This window comes from Amblyomma americanum, chromosome 9 (assembly GCF_052857255.1).
Source record: "Amblyomma americanum isolate KBUSLIRL-KWMA chromosome 9, ASM5285725v1, whole genome shotgun sequence".
Classification (NCBI taxonomy): Eukaryota; Metazoa; Arthropoda; class Arachnida; order Ixodida; family Ixodidae; genus Amblyomma; species Amblyomma americanum.
The window spans coordinates 99,299,123-99,313,370 of NC_135505.1; the positions used below are offsets into that span (position 1 = coordinate 99,299,123).

General features: G+C 43.8%; 1 protein-coding gene across 1 annotated transcript in view; it reads right to left on the reverse strand.

The window, feature by feature from the left end:
* Positions 1–14,248, reverse strand: part of LOC144105219 (chymotrypsin-2-like) — a 28,720-nt gene that overhangs the window by 13,594 nt on the left and 878 nt on the right. The window contains exons 2-5 of the mRNA XM_077638364.1: positions 11,657–11,684; positions 10,092–10,168; positions 6,156–6,256; positions 1,881–2,025 (exon numbers count right to left, since the gene is read on the reverse strand). Of these exons, the coding sequence (XP_077494490.1) occupies positions 1,881–2,025; positions 6,156–6,256; positions 10,092–10,168; positions 11,657–11,684 (351 nt within the window). The remainder of the gene's footprint in view (positions 1–1,880; positions 2,026–6,155; positions 6,257–10,091; positions 10,169–11,656; positions 11,685–14,248) is intronic.

Consider the following 14,248-nt stretch of genomic DNA (forward strand, 5'->3'; position numbering starts at 1 on the left):
TGACTTACGTCTCGCGCTCTACCATTATAAGATTTTCGTTAACATGAAGTGATATTATTAATATATTTGCGAATCACCTTTCCGTTTGTCATGTGGTCACGTAACCCATTTTGAAAGAACGCCATTGTGCATTATTTCTTTTCAGGTTCGTGATCCATAGCCGACACTTGCTAAACACAGATGCAATCGCTATTTGATGCAGCTTACACGCCCATATATTTTAAGCGATGCCCGTGATGGACGTCCTGATTGGTTTCCTACGCTTTGTAGGTATCGAGAGTAATGCATGCCCAGAAAATTTTGCTTCTAAGGCTGGCCTGAGCCGCTGACATTCAATAGCAATAAGCAAGCCAGGAGCTCTTAAAACTCGTAAAACTTGAATATACTATTTTTTACCAAGCCAAAGTGGACTTGCTTGATGCCTACAATGACACCGAAGTTTTGCAGCTCTCTCAGGGATAGAGTGTTCATATCAATGCGCGCATCTAAAAATTTGACATGACTACCGCCAATTTTGACGGAACTGGGCAATCATGTGACGGCGTCTCGGTGCAAACAGCTGTGCTACTGTCGTAGTTCTGCGACCTCGAAGATATGTCTTCTCGATACTTTTCTTTAACGCAGTCCTAGACAGCGGCTAATCCTGAAGTAGACAGCGGCTAATTGAAAAAATTTTGAATCTATTAACAACCGACACTGACTACAGTCTTAATTACTGAGGAGTATACTTACCAGCGCTATTGTCATGGCAGTAAAGACAATATTATTAGAGATTACTCTACCCGTCTCAATGCAGGTGTCGATTTGAAGTGCCTCCTTGCCGTAAGTTGTATTTAGAAAGAGGTCAATATATTTTTAGAGAGTAATTAGGCCAATTATGTTGCTTTCGCAATCATTGAAAATTTTTTGTAAGCGCAAGTTGTAGAAAAAACACTTAAAACTTACCTTTATTATAATGTTTTGTTTCTGGGAGCAAGCATATGGCGGCATAAAACCGGTTGTGTTAACTGCAAACAAGGTTCGCTCGCATAGCCCGCTGGAGAAAGCAGGAAGAGAGGGATTGGGTGCTTCATCCTTTGGACCCTTCAATCGTTTCTCAGCTGCAGTGGAAGCCCTTGTGCACACTCATAGTCTTCTTTTCGCTGACACCTGATATAGTTTTTATGGGCTCAGATTCTAACAACAGCCGCACTAGCATATGTGAGCTTTCATAGCGCTAAAAGCAGGGGCAAGGAACTAGTCTTAAACTTCCACTAACCGGTTTATGGGCGCTCACAGGGTTTGTAAAGGTACAAGCCACGTGCGAGTTGGAACCACATGAAATGTTATCAGACAGGGGGGGGGGAAAACAGGCATCTGGAAATCATAAACAATGCTGAACCAATTGCAAAGAAAAGAAAACTTAGAAGCTGGTATGCACGTTTCACAAGTTCGCAGAGTGTCCTACATCCAAGAAGGCGATGTATTTCTTTGATAGTGATAAGGAGGGCCTACTTACGCAATTTTCAACCCCAGGCTTATTCATTGCAAATGATTCAATCACCTCTTTTTCCTTCATCTTCATTGTTTCTATCACCCGGCATTCCTCTAAACTAGATTTGCAGTTATGAAAACGGCCGAGATTGGATAAATGGCTAAGATCCAGTTATGATGACCCTTCATGTGGTTCCCCCTCGCCGTTGGCTCGTACCTTTATAAACCTTGTGAACTCCAGTCAAGCGTTTGGTGGAAGTATCACGTTTTTCCCTCGTCCCTCCTTCTCGCGGTATGGAACATCCTGTGAATTACCCACTATCCCGAACCATCACCCTTCTTAGCAAACGTCAGTACTCTATATAGACATATCGAGGTTAAGGAAGAGAAGCGCAGCCAGTACTCACTTTCAGGAGCGCAACGTCGTACATTGTAACAGGGGTATATTTGGGATGGATCATCATCCACTTGGCGTCCACTCTCGGACCCTTCACGTGCTGCGTTGCGTTGTAGTAAACCTCCACACGATCCGGTATGTAGTTAGTACCATGGCTGCAAGACAGAGGAGTGCGTGGCATTTTTAAATACCGAGAAAACTGTAAAAGGCTGATTGGGTTCAGTCAGTATTAGAAAATAACGAATGTGCCACTGTAATTTACTAGTATTAGGGACATTAAGTAATCGCATCAGTGCACAGATTCGAGAGTGCCGAAAGTATGTTGTGTGCTCATCCACTTTATGAAAGCACTTCTCTGACTGGTTATAAGAGTGCTCAGTGTCAACTATCATCGACCCCCCAGTGAAAAGTAATCACGGACAGAACTGATATCCTTCGCCTTTTTTAAAATGCAGGCACGCTGCATGCATTTGGGTTCCAAAATGTCTGCAGTGAACGTGTAAAGTACTTGTATATTTTGAATGCTCTTTTGAAATCAAGGTTCTCGTTAACGCGAAACAAGTTCGAATGTTTCGCGTTAATCACAACTTTTTCTTCACTTCTTCCTCCACTCTCTCCTTTAATGGTTAAGATCGGCGTGATTGTGAAGCAGGTAGGCTCATTGCATACGCAGGTCTCCCGCTAGCGCCTATGTTCTTCAAGAAATCCTTTGCTGAAAATCAGCGCTCCTCACATTCACTCCTCTGTTTTCGTCCTTGTGTCTTCGCGCTTTTTCTTCCTCATCAGGAGCTGCCTTGTCCAAATTACTACTCCTCTGGGTGACATCTTCTTTTCATAGTGACATAAATAGAAAAAGAAATTTTTGTATCGGGTATTTGGCATGTTAAAGAATTTTAGGTGTTATTCAGAATTATACTAAGGAATTTAGTACACAGAAAAAGCGGTAAGACGTGACTATTAAGCCACTGTGACAAAGTAGTAGAGGTTGTAATTTGAGATGGTTGACGTGTCATGAACGTTGCTTCACCTGCGTCAATGAGCTATAAGTTGTTTGAACAGCAAATATAAATTTTGCTTAAGTCAGTGTTGATGTTCTGATGCATAAGAGTTGTTTTGTGAGGCACAAAAATGGTAGTTCGAAATATAGTACAAGCAAAGGATAACGAAACACAGTAGGTAGGTCGTAACTATGTATCAAGAATGATAATGGTCCTAAAATGAATCCGTCAATATCAGCCAAATTAGTCGGTTTTTGCGGATGAGAAATTGTGAGAACTCCGCAACGACTCAGATTTATTAATGAGATGGCAATTAGCGAATTGCAGAGGTTGACTGGTTAGTCCGAGCCACTCAAGTTTACGTAGGAGAATCCGGTGGTTAATGGAGTCGAGTGCTTTGGCAAGATCGGTAAATATGCTTCCAAAAAGTAATTCATAATCAGTGAATTGCTTATTTGCAGCTAAGTGAATAAGTGCTTGTTCGGTTGAAAAGCCTGTATAAAAACCAAACTGATATTCTTAGAATACGTTAACTTATCAAGCTGTTAATCAGTTGTGCAAGTGGGAGCTTTTTTTACATGTGCTAACAGAACGGGAGGATACACATGGGACGATACTTAATAAGACATGCACGATTGCCTCTCTTAAATACGAGAAAAATGTTTTCACTTTTCAGAGAGCGCTGAAATGCGCCTGGTTTCTGATTTTTCAACAATTTCCGCAAGTATTGGTGCCAGCTTTCGTGATAAGAGTTTATTACGTGAGCACTCAAAGGAGTCTAAACATGCAGGAGTCGTTTAAGGGAGGAAATTATGAGGAGTGTCAGTTCTAGAGAAGCGGGGCGCAAGTGATGTGAATGAGGGAATTTTGACATAGTAGGTAAAAGGGGAGCTCCTCACGGACACAGTTTTTGACACCTCCAAATCAAACTTCTCGGCGAATTAGTGAAAAATATGCTTCGTTAGCTAAAACACCGGCACTTAAAAATGGTTTAATTTCCTGAGCGAGTTGGCGATGCAGCGTAGTGAAAGAATGCAGAGCGAAGAAACAAGCATAAAACAGACGCACACGAGCGCTCGTGTGTGTATCGTTTATCGCGCTGTTGCCATTGGCTTGCCTCTTTTCTTTCATATTGGACATGAAACTGTTAAAAATATAAATAACCAAGAGACGTAAGTGCCCCTGCTAGATATTGTATTTTCATATTTGAAAATAGGAAGACAGCTATCGTTGGCACTGGCACAACCCCGCCTAACGAATAGCACACGATACTGAGCGTGACAACAAGAGATCGATAAACCTTTATAAATTGAAGATGGTTATGCACCCATAAAACCTTCATGTCACCGTAAAACATGTACAGAATATTCATGCAAGGTTACACTTTTTTAAGGAATAATTTTTTTTTTCTGAGACTCACGAATGGAACTTTCTGCTGTGATGTTTATCAATAAACAGAGTTTCTCATTCTCTAGAGGGCTCAGCTCAGTGCAGCAGTCTGCATCACTGCGTTGAATTCGCAGGGATTTTGCTTCAGGGTATACGACTGCCCTGGTTCGACTTTTTGCTAGTTTTTTATCCAGATTTGTGCAAATTTTTTAAGTGCGTTTTGGTTAGGTAAGAGCTTTCTTCAGGCCCTGATGGATGATGGATTAAAGTTCTTTGTACTGCTTTGTTGACCTTTCTTGAAGGCAGTTTTATTTTTATCTTAACCTATGTAGCATGCGTCCGTTGTATGCATTCACTTGCTTAATACTTCTAATTACTAACGAAAATGAAAACTTTAATATTGACTTGGAGCTCTCCTAAAGTCCTTACAGAGGAAATACGTAGAAAGCTCATATAGGTAATCGCCTAGTAGATTAAAACCCGCTTTACACGCGGAATCACCTCGTCCGGTTATTGTTTTTTGTTTTGGCAGTGTCAAAGCTGTCTACCTGTCAACAAGTACAGGCTCTAGTCGCCGGGCATTTTTTTCATGCTTTGCCCGTTTTGTTTCGGGCAAGTTAACAACCCCTTTTCTCAATCGCTGTTACTGAGTCTCCATACATTCTCAAAACACTACTTTCAGTGAGTGAGATTTCTTTTCAGTTGTAGGCATCGAAGGCCTATTGCAGAGAAATTGTCGTTTATAAGGCGATGCTGCCAGAAGCGCTAACTTAAAAATTTTCAGGATGGTCTCAAGAAAATATGTGCTACAAACTGATTACTTGATGACGGATCAAAGCATGCGCAAACAATAAAGAAATAAATCGCCAGGGTGCCTGATGCCAGCCATGCTGGTTACCTTGCAGGTAATTCCTATAGAGTGTTTGAAGTTTACTCCCTGGATCAGTCTTCCTTCTCATGCTGATCATTTATGTGCATTTTATTTCATGCAATTACCCTTTTGAATGTAGGTCTGCGCTGCTTTTGGGGCTAAGAGCGACAGCTGATAACTGTCTGTTCCCTGAGTTTCCCGTCGTTGTAGTTGTAGTAGTAGTAGAAATCGGCGTAACCAGCGGGTGCTTACAAAGTAGTAGTAGAAATCGGCGTAACCAGCGGGTGCTTACAACAGGAGCCATACGAAGGGTAGCTACCTTCGAAGGAGAAGATTATGGCGAGAGCAGACGAAAGTACAACCGAGATTGTCTGCCCTGGTAACCACTGAGATTTTAATCCTGAGAGCGTAATAATCCGCATCCTGGGGGTGGTCGCCGCGGTAAGCACCTGGAGGGTTCGTTACCACCGCAAGAGAAAGAGTGGAGTAACAGTGGAGGCAATAAGCTATGTCGAGATTTAGGGATGCGCAATTCGTGGGGGCTGCCAGGAAACCGGTCTAACAGTAGTCTCCGTGGAAAGAGAAGGGAGAGTACGGATTGAGCTAAGGAATGTAAGCACGGTTCCGTCTTCGACATCTGCTGTTACGTGCGCCGCCCGGGGAGGGGATTAGTGGAAGGGGCGCCGCGCGCCTGTAACCTTGAACTGAAGAAGAGCGCTGTATTGGTATGAATACGTTTAAAAACTAAAAGGAGCACTCTAGGACTATAAAAAATGCACGTCGCTCTTAGATTCTTACCTGAAAAATATTGTGAAACGAAAATATCTAACCGGCTGTGGTTGAATCTCGCGTTACACACTCGTATTAGTTGTTACATTTCTTATTACTTTCACTGGTTTGCGGCTTCCCGTTCAGTGGCCGTTGGTTGTTTGCATGAAGTCCAGTATAATGTTCTAACTAGCCCGTATTTAAGCTTTTTACAGTGCACAAACTACAGCCGCTGTGGAAAGCACCCTGTAATACTCACAGTTTGTATAGACAGTGCGCCGCAGTTAATATTACGTTTTTCGTTATGATGCTCCCGCCACAAGTGAAGGCCCAGCCAGGAATATGAATTTGCAGCTCCACCTATAATGAATGGGAATAATTTAATATCCAAGCACTCACGTTGCCAAAAGTGAAAAGTGAAAAAAATTGCTACTCTGAGGCGGTACGTAAAGATACCGAAGATCGGTGAAATAAGCATTTGCCGTGAAAAATAACGAAAGTTCTCCGGCTCCCGCCAAAATGCTGCTTCCTCCCGAGGCAACAAAAACCTGTAAAATTTGCTCTTACAAGTCACTGTCAGGCCGCGTCCGGCAAGAAGAGCAATATAGGTGAACATCATCAGACGATGCCATCATCATCAGAAAGACTACACGCATTGGAGGGCAAAGGCCTCTCCCATGTCTCTCCAATTAACCCTGTCCTTTGCCAATACCACTTCTGTTGGACCTAGTTTGTGCATGGTGATACAGATGAACAATGCGCGCAAAAAATTCGATGAACCACATATACGAGAGAAACACAAGGACTGGCGGAACACTAACAATTATTTTATTCTTCTCACCCCAACGCATAGATATGCATTTTTCCCCACTTGCGCAAGCTAACAAAATTTACAGTCATGCGAGACTACTGGCAGTGATGCGAGCGCAAAAACTTCAATTCGGCGGAGTAAAGTGATAAGGAAGCTCAGCCTTTTTCTTAATATGGAATGCTTCGAGAGCCAACCGCACGTGTTCGCTTCTGCTCCTGCCCAGAATCACCGTCTCTTCGAATCGCGGTGCACAATTGCTGCAGTTAATAATGTGTGACGCAAGATGTGCGCCTTTGTCATTTTTGTTCCTCACATTTAGCGCATGCTCCCTGAGTCACTCATTTATGCAGCGCCCTGTTTGCCCGATGTACATGTTTCCACACGAGAGTGGGAAAGCATACACGACTCCGGTGGAACAAGGGACAAAGGTTGTCCCATGCCTGATTTGGCAGCCATGCCTTCCATCACAGCACGTGCGGGAGCACAGCTTACAAAGCTTGTTCGGCGCAGAAAACGCCAGAGGGATTCCATGCCTGCTAGCCACACTCTTCAGTTGGTGGGAGACCTTATGTATGTAAGGCATCACCACAGGCCTGTAAGTTTCATATTCGGTCAGCCTCTTTTTTGGCGCTCTGGTTTTATGTTTCCGTATCAGGGCCTCAGCCACAGCTGTCAAAAGCGAAACAGGGTAACCTGCTGCCAAAAGCCGGTGCACCTGATTATCAAAATTTGCTTGCAATTTAAGCGCACACGGTTTTCTGAGGGCAGATTCTAAACATGAAGTTGCTATACCCCTTTTCACGATCTTTGAGTGAGCAGACTTAAAACGCCAGAGATCCTTCTTTGCTCGTGGTAGGTATTTTCAGCAAGTATGGCGTTCACAGACCTCAAGCTGGATGTCTAAAAACTGCAAAACATTCCTGTGGGGTAGCTCGTGGGTAAAAACAAGACCGTGTCAGTGTTGCCTAAAATCACGTAAAACTTCATTAATCGTATCCTGGTAGGAAGAGTCAGCCTTTAAAACCACTAAAAAGTCGTCAACGTACCTCAAAACCTTTAAAATCTTCCCTGCTTTGAAAACATGGTCTAAAGAACGGTCAATACAAGCTAGAAATACATTGCAGAGCACAGTAATCTCTCATGAGTGGAATGTTTGTCAGCTTCCGCAAGGGTGGAAATATGTATACCTATGCGTTGGTGTGAGAAGAATAAAATAGTTGTTAGTGTTGCGCCAGTAATTGTGTTCCTCCCGTATATGTGGTTCGTCGAATGTTTTGCGCACATCGTTCATCCGTCCTTTGCCAGCTGCTGCCACCGTATTCCCGCAAACTTCTCCATCACATCCGCCGAGCTAACTATCTGCTGCCCCTGCTACGCTTGCTTTCTCTTGGAATACAATCTGTTACCCTTTAGGACCGGTGGTTATGTTGTCTTTGCATAAAACGCACCACCCAAGCCCATTTCTTCTTCTTGATTTCGACTAGGATATTATTAACCCACGTTTGTTCCCTCACCCACTCTGCGAACTTCCGTTCTCTTGACGTTATACCTATCATTTTTCTTTCCATAGCCCGCTGTGTTGTTCTTAACTTAAGCTGAACCTTTTTCGTTAACCTCCACGTGTCTGCTTCATAAATGAGTATCGGCAGATAGAGCTGTTCTATACTTTCCTCTAGAGGGATATTTTTAAACTCCATTCATGATCTGAGAGAACCTGCCATACACGCTCCAACCCTTTTTTTATTCTTCTGTTTATTACCCTCTCATTATCCGGATCAGCGGTCACTACCTGCCCTAAGTAGGCGTATTTTTTAGCACTTACAGCACCTCGCTACCAATTGTGAACTGCTGTTCTCCTGCGAGACTGTTGAACATTCCTTTGGTTTACATAAAGTGAGACTGCGAAAAGATGGTGCTTTGCACATCTGATTAGTGTCATGTGTTTTGAGAAACGGAGGACGGACGCTACTAGAATAAGCTCCCCGAAAATGTGGCGTCTATTGTTGACCATGTCACATTTGTTGATATCTAAAAGCGCTTCCTAAGGCAAGCATTTTTTTATCAACTAAAAAAATCGGCTGCCCCAATATTTACACCAATCGGCTACACCATACCCCAATATTTAATAGTAACTGTCTGCTTCAGAAGGAGAAAATAGTATTCCTTATAGAATCATGTGCCTCTTCTCTGAATTCGTGGAGTTGCTGATAAGCATTGATTTTCTAACGCCCTTCGAAGGCTGTTGAAAGAAAACCGGCTTCTGCGGGGACCAAAAATTTGGCTTCTGCTTCCAAGTAGGGAAATTTCGTCCAATGCCTCTAACTTTACGAAACTTTAGAGGAATTGGAGCTTTGTCATGAGTGTGTTAATACTCACCAATCGTTCCCTCCACGGGATTTAAGTTATTAGGATTAAAATCGTCGAACATTGCTAGGCGTCCACGCGATGAAGTCGTGCACTGAATAATACTGAAAGTCCGCGATCATCTGTAAATTAGCCCTACCTCACTTCACGCCTCTGTTTCGCCCAGGCGTGTGGTTCTCTTCCAGGACGCACGCAGTGAGGCCAGTATCGATATCCTATGTTGGCCCGATATCTCTAATCGACGTTGTCCTGGCTTTTTTTGGCTGCCGGTTATCCGAATGTCATCGTGCCTAAGTTGTTGGAAACCTTGAGATATATACTGCCACGTACTCTGTTTCATGCAAACTAAAAAGCGCTAAAGAAAGTGTACTTAAAAACGACGTTTCTGAGCAGCTTTTTCTCGTCATTCAGCGGAACATTGGCCCACAAGAAGGAGCACACACTCCAGCAGTTAATTCTCGTCGCGTCTAGTCATTTGCTGCGCAGTTTTTTTACTTCTGAATGTGCTTGAAATGGTACTTCCTCTTCGTCTAATCTAGTAACGCCAAAACAGCTATTGCGTTTGTTTAATAACGATATAGTATTTATCTTGCATAGACCAGGCAAAACGCTTTTTTAAGAGGATTGTTCCTGTTCAATCATAGCGCACAAGAAAATACAAATAATATAAAGCAATGTTTACATTGCTCTTCGATATGTAAATATGCTGGCTACCGAGTGATAGTCGCATTCGCGTCTGCGTGGCTGTACAAAAGGTAAACAAACCAGGCTTCATCAATTGCTCGCTGGAATTCTCTGATAACTTAACGCGAAGTATGCTGCTGAAAAGTTGCGTTCATAATGTGTAAATGTAGATTTCGCTCAACAATTCACGCCTGGTTCACTTATCGTCGTCCATAAAAAGCCCATTATAACGCTTTTATTCTCTTTTGGGAGCTAAGAGGCATTAGGGTTAGCAGCAAGTTTGCTTTTAAATCATTCAATTTCATAAACTCCTGTAACTGATACGGCAATACTTACGACCCATGGCAACTGCTGCCTCTTCCGCACTGACTCGCCGCCGATTATGCGTCCCATCGGCTCCGCCACACCGCACCCTAATAGAAAGAATATGAGGATAATAAGCGGTAATATATAATTCTCTTAATGGCAACCACAGAGTGCAAAATTCGGAGGTTGAAACTTCAGATCCCACATGTGGTATGTGGCGGTTTCTTTCCTTCGTCCTTAGAGTCACTTATCATTGAGCCATAGATGGGTACACCATTTACTTCCCACTCATCAGAACCAGCAATTGACCGAAAAAGAAATTGGAATATGCTCTTATGCATGCCTTGGTTTCGGTGACTAGCGGCTTCCTACATATGTTTCTTAATGAGCTCCTCGTTTCGCAGCACCCTTCTCCTCAACTGATCATACGGTTATGTTCTGACAGTATTGATGCCATAGGTAGCATAAGAACGTTCTCGCACAGTTTCTGCTCAATCAAGCTCGATCAATTACCACGTGACGTTGACTGATTCAGAACGTCCTTCCTCCACTGCTCACAACACTGGTTAACAGTTTCAAGGTTAGATTACAGCGTGGGCGACCGAAATTACGGAAGAGTTCGAAGCACAGCTATGAAGAAATGCGACCCAGGCAGCTTTGGACTGCTCGGAAGCCATATCATTCAAAGACTAGGGGGCGCTGTCGATGGGGAAAGAGGAAGCTAAAGCAGTGGGCAGTGGTGGACGAAACAACGCGTCGGCGTTGTTATGCTTCCCGCCAATAGCGATAGATCAGGCAAATATCATACTCTTAAAAGCGTAAGGCCCACTGAGCGAGGCGGCCATTTTGGTCTTTCAGGGAGAACAAATTTTTCCTCGGCGTGGGAGTTTCATAAACATGTGTGATTGCCGTTTTATTCACTTCCCAACCTGCATAGGTATCGTTATAAACCCACGCCATCTACCTGACAGTCACAATCTCTCTTTAAGTCTCATAAAGTGAAGGCTTTTTCAGAAGTCTTTCGTGGCACTTTGTAATGAGGATTCTGAGAGGGGCTTCGAAGGGGTTATGGCTAGCTCTTGGTGACTTCACAAACATCTGAAAGAACTCAACACCACTTTTGTGCTTGTGACTTCAAACTACATTCTACGCTCCCGTATTCTGGTGTTTGGTCAAAAGTGTCCTGCTAATCAGGTCTACTTTTGCGATTGATAGCTCAGCATTTCCTACAGTGCCGAAATTACCTCTCAGTTTTCTCATCCTAGGCGAGCTTGGTAGCTTTGTGGGCGCAGTTGATGCACGAGAATAGAGTGAAAAGAAGATTGTGTGAACTTGCGAACATGCAACCAATTTTATAGTACACATTTTTACCAGGAGTGGTTGTGTAAATGACTGTGCGCAGAACTCTGCTTTTCCCAATACGCTGAAGGTGCCTAATTTACGTACGTTTTTTTAATATCTGAGAATGTTTGTACTTCTACTATTCTGATATCGATACACATATGACCGGCCCTTTGTAATACATGTCCTTTGGTAAAAGTAGTAGAAATGCAGGGAACGCCGCTAGACAAATGGAATGTCTTAGCCTTACTCACCCGCTTGGTTAATCTTAGCATCCGAACCCTGCGCAAAAGAATTACAAAGCACAAAGTCAAAACACGGCCCAATAATTCTTACATTAACCCCAACGTTGTCTATTCTATTTGCTCAGTCGTAAAAATATCCCTGCCCACAAACCAAAGACAAATTTTATCGCGGTTACCGGTTTGTGGTTAATGAGTTTTTCAACCATCACCAAGCTCGGAGAAATAAGCAACTGCTCTTTTGCTTTCCAGGAGAGTGGCACAACAGCCGGTGGCCTTATGACCTTGGCACCACCGTCTCTCACTCCGATCTTTCAATACTTATTCAATCCGCGACTAATAGAACTGAAATAATGCAAACACACCGATTAGGCAGGTTAAAATGCGTAAAGCTAACCATCCTAGGTAACTGCATCCCATCTAATTTGAAGGATTCGATCGTTAATTCGGAAAATTCTTTAGCTTAAATCCTTTAGCTTAGGAAGCGCACGAAGAGAGCTTTAGTTTCACGTACGTAGAGGGTTCACGTACGCAAACGTGAGTAGTCTACGTAGCCTGCACGCAGGTCGTTTGAAACCCTTATAGTTACACGTACGCGACGCACGCCGCGCGTTACATCTAGCGCCATCTACTAACGAACACAGACACTGGTTCTAGCCTAAATCATCCAAGACAAGTCTTTAAGCCAAGCCATTCGGTCTGTCCTCGTGTTTGGCTGTTTGGCTATGTTTAGCTGGTTTAAGGCTCTCTCAGTCCGAGATCTCGCGAGACCGTTGCTATTACGACGACCAACGCTACTTCGTCAGGCTTAACACCTGAAAAATCACTCTGAAAAATAAAAGCTATTTGTCGCTTGAAACGTTATGCGAGGGTAAGATTGGGCAAATCGAAGGCGAATACAACAGTTTAGAACACGGTATCGCCTCGAGGGATTAGCGACGAAGCTGTTATCGCTGTGAAGCGGCGGGCAGGGCACCGCCATGTTTGTCAACGCTACGTACGCATGCAACAGAAAGACCGCAACGTAAAAAACTAAATCTCACGTACGTACGTGAGACTCGGGCATACTCTTTGCGTTCTGCGCATGCGCACCGGTCACCCGTAAGAGCTCTACGTACGTGAAGCCTCAACGTACGTGAAACTAAAACTCTCTAGCATCAACAATGTTGAGTGCACGCGATTTTCAGACACATAGCGGCGGCTTTTGCCGCGCAAATGTCGAGAAGTGTGCAGGCTGTCGTGGCTTCATGATGCTTCTCTGAGTGACAGTTCCCACCTGAAGAAAGAATCTGCTTTGGAGAAGAAAATTGAGCTTGACCATTAAACACAGACAGAGGCCGCTGCTAGCCAGGTCGTGTGGACGCCGTTCATATCACCGACTGTCTACTAGGCAAGCGGTTTCTGCAAGTAGGGAGGCTCGCATCATTCCTAGTACTTGTAATAACTATCTACTTGCGCTCTGAGCTATGCTAGCCTGGTGACTGTGAAGCCCTGCACGAGTGATTCACTCATGACCTAACCATCAACGTTCAATGCGCCTCGATCGCTACGTCGTACGCTTGTCGGTGAACAAGCTCAAGTTAAATAAACAACCCAAGCGAAGGCCTCGAAGTGGTCACAATTTTGAGGTCTGTGATGAACGCCATGCGCGTGGTGCTGTTCAGCTTGGGCTCGCCAGCAGCATGGAATGTCCTAGAGGAACTGTTCGCGCCAAAATACAGTCCCAGTAGTTCTAGACTAGCAGGCACAATGCCTCCCCCGCATTACAACTCCAGTGTCATGCCAGGGCAGCATCCATTTTCAATACAAATCTCTCAGACTGAAAGCCCGCATTCCGTACAATACACATAACGTTTACAGACACAGATTCATATCAGCAATTGGGTCTGAATACATGTCACCACCTCCCCACTGTTTATTAAGGCGAAAGCATTACTATAGGCTACGTCGCCAGCTGATGTATCCACAAAAGTGGATGCAAAATGTGGAAGCAAAATGTGTCGCACGACATGACGTCATCAGCTAGTGTATAGTAGTCATGATTGAATGTGTATGCCAGCTGGTATACAAATAGAGTTTCAGAGCATTTACATGATCGTGTGAGGCATTGTTTTGAGTCATGAGCCTGAACTCTTGAGCCGTGACCGGAATAAGAATCAGTGTGGTCATGACCGGAGCCATTGCCTGAGGAAAGAATGGATTCTTGGTTATCAAAGTCATGAAGCTTGCAAGCTTTGAGAAGTTTGCAGGCACACCAACCCCTCATGCGCACGTAACTGGTGGTCTTAACTCGTGCATAAGAACAGTGGAGAATTTAAAGTCACTAGGCATAGTATTTGCCCCTGCATCAGCTGGTGCACGCATGCAACATATCTCGTTAAGAAAATAGCACCTTCCGTTGGCTTTCTTTCTCGCTACCGCAGTGAATTTTTTCCATATCTGAAACTAGTAAATTATGATGCCCTATTGCAATCACACAGGAACTACTGCCACCTAGTTTGGGCAACCGCACCTAAACGAATCATCAGAAAATTGCAATTCTTCGAAAGAAAGCTATCAGGCTTATCACAGGTCCTAGGTTTACTGCACATACGGGTGATTTGT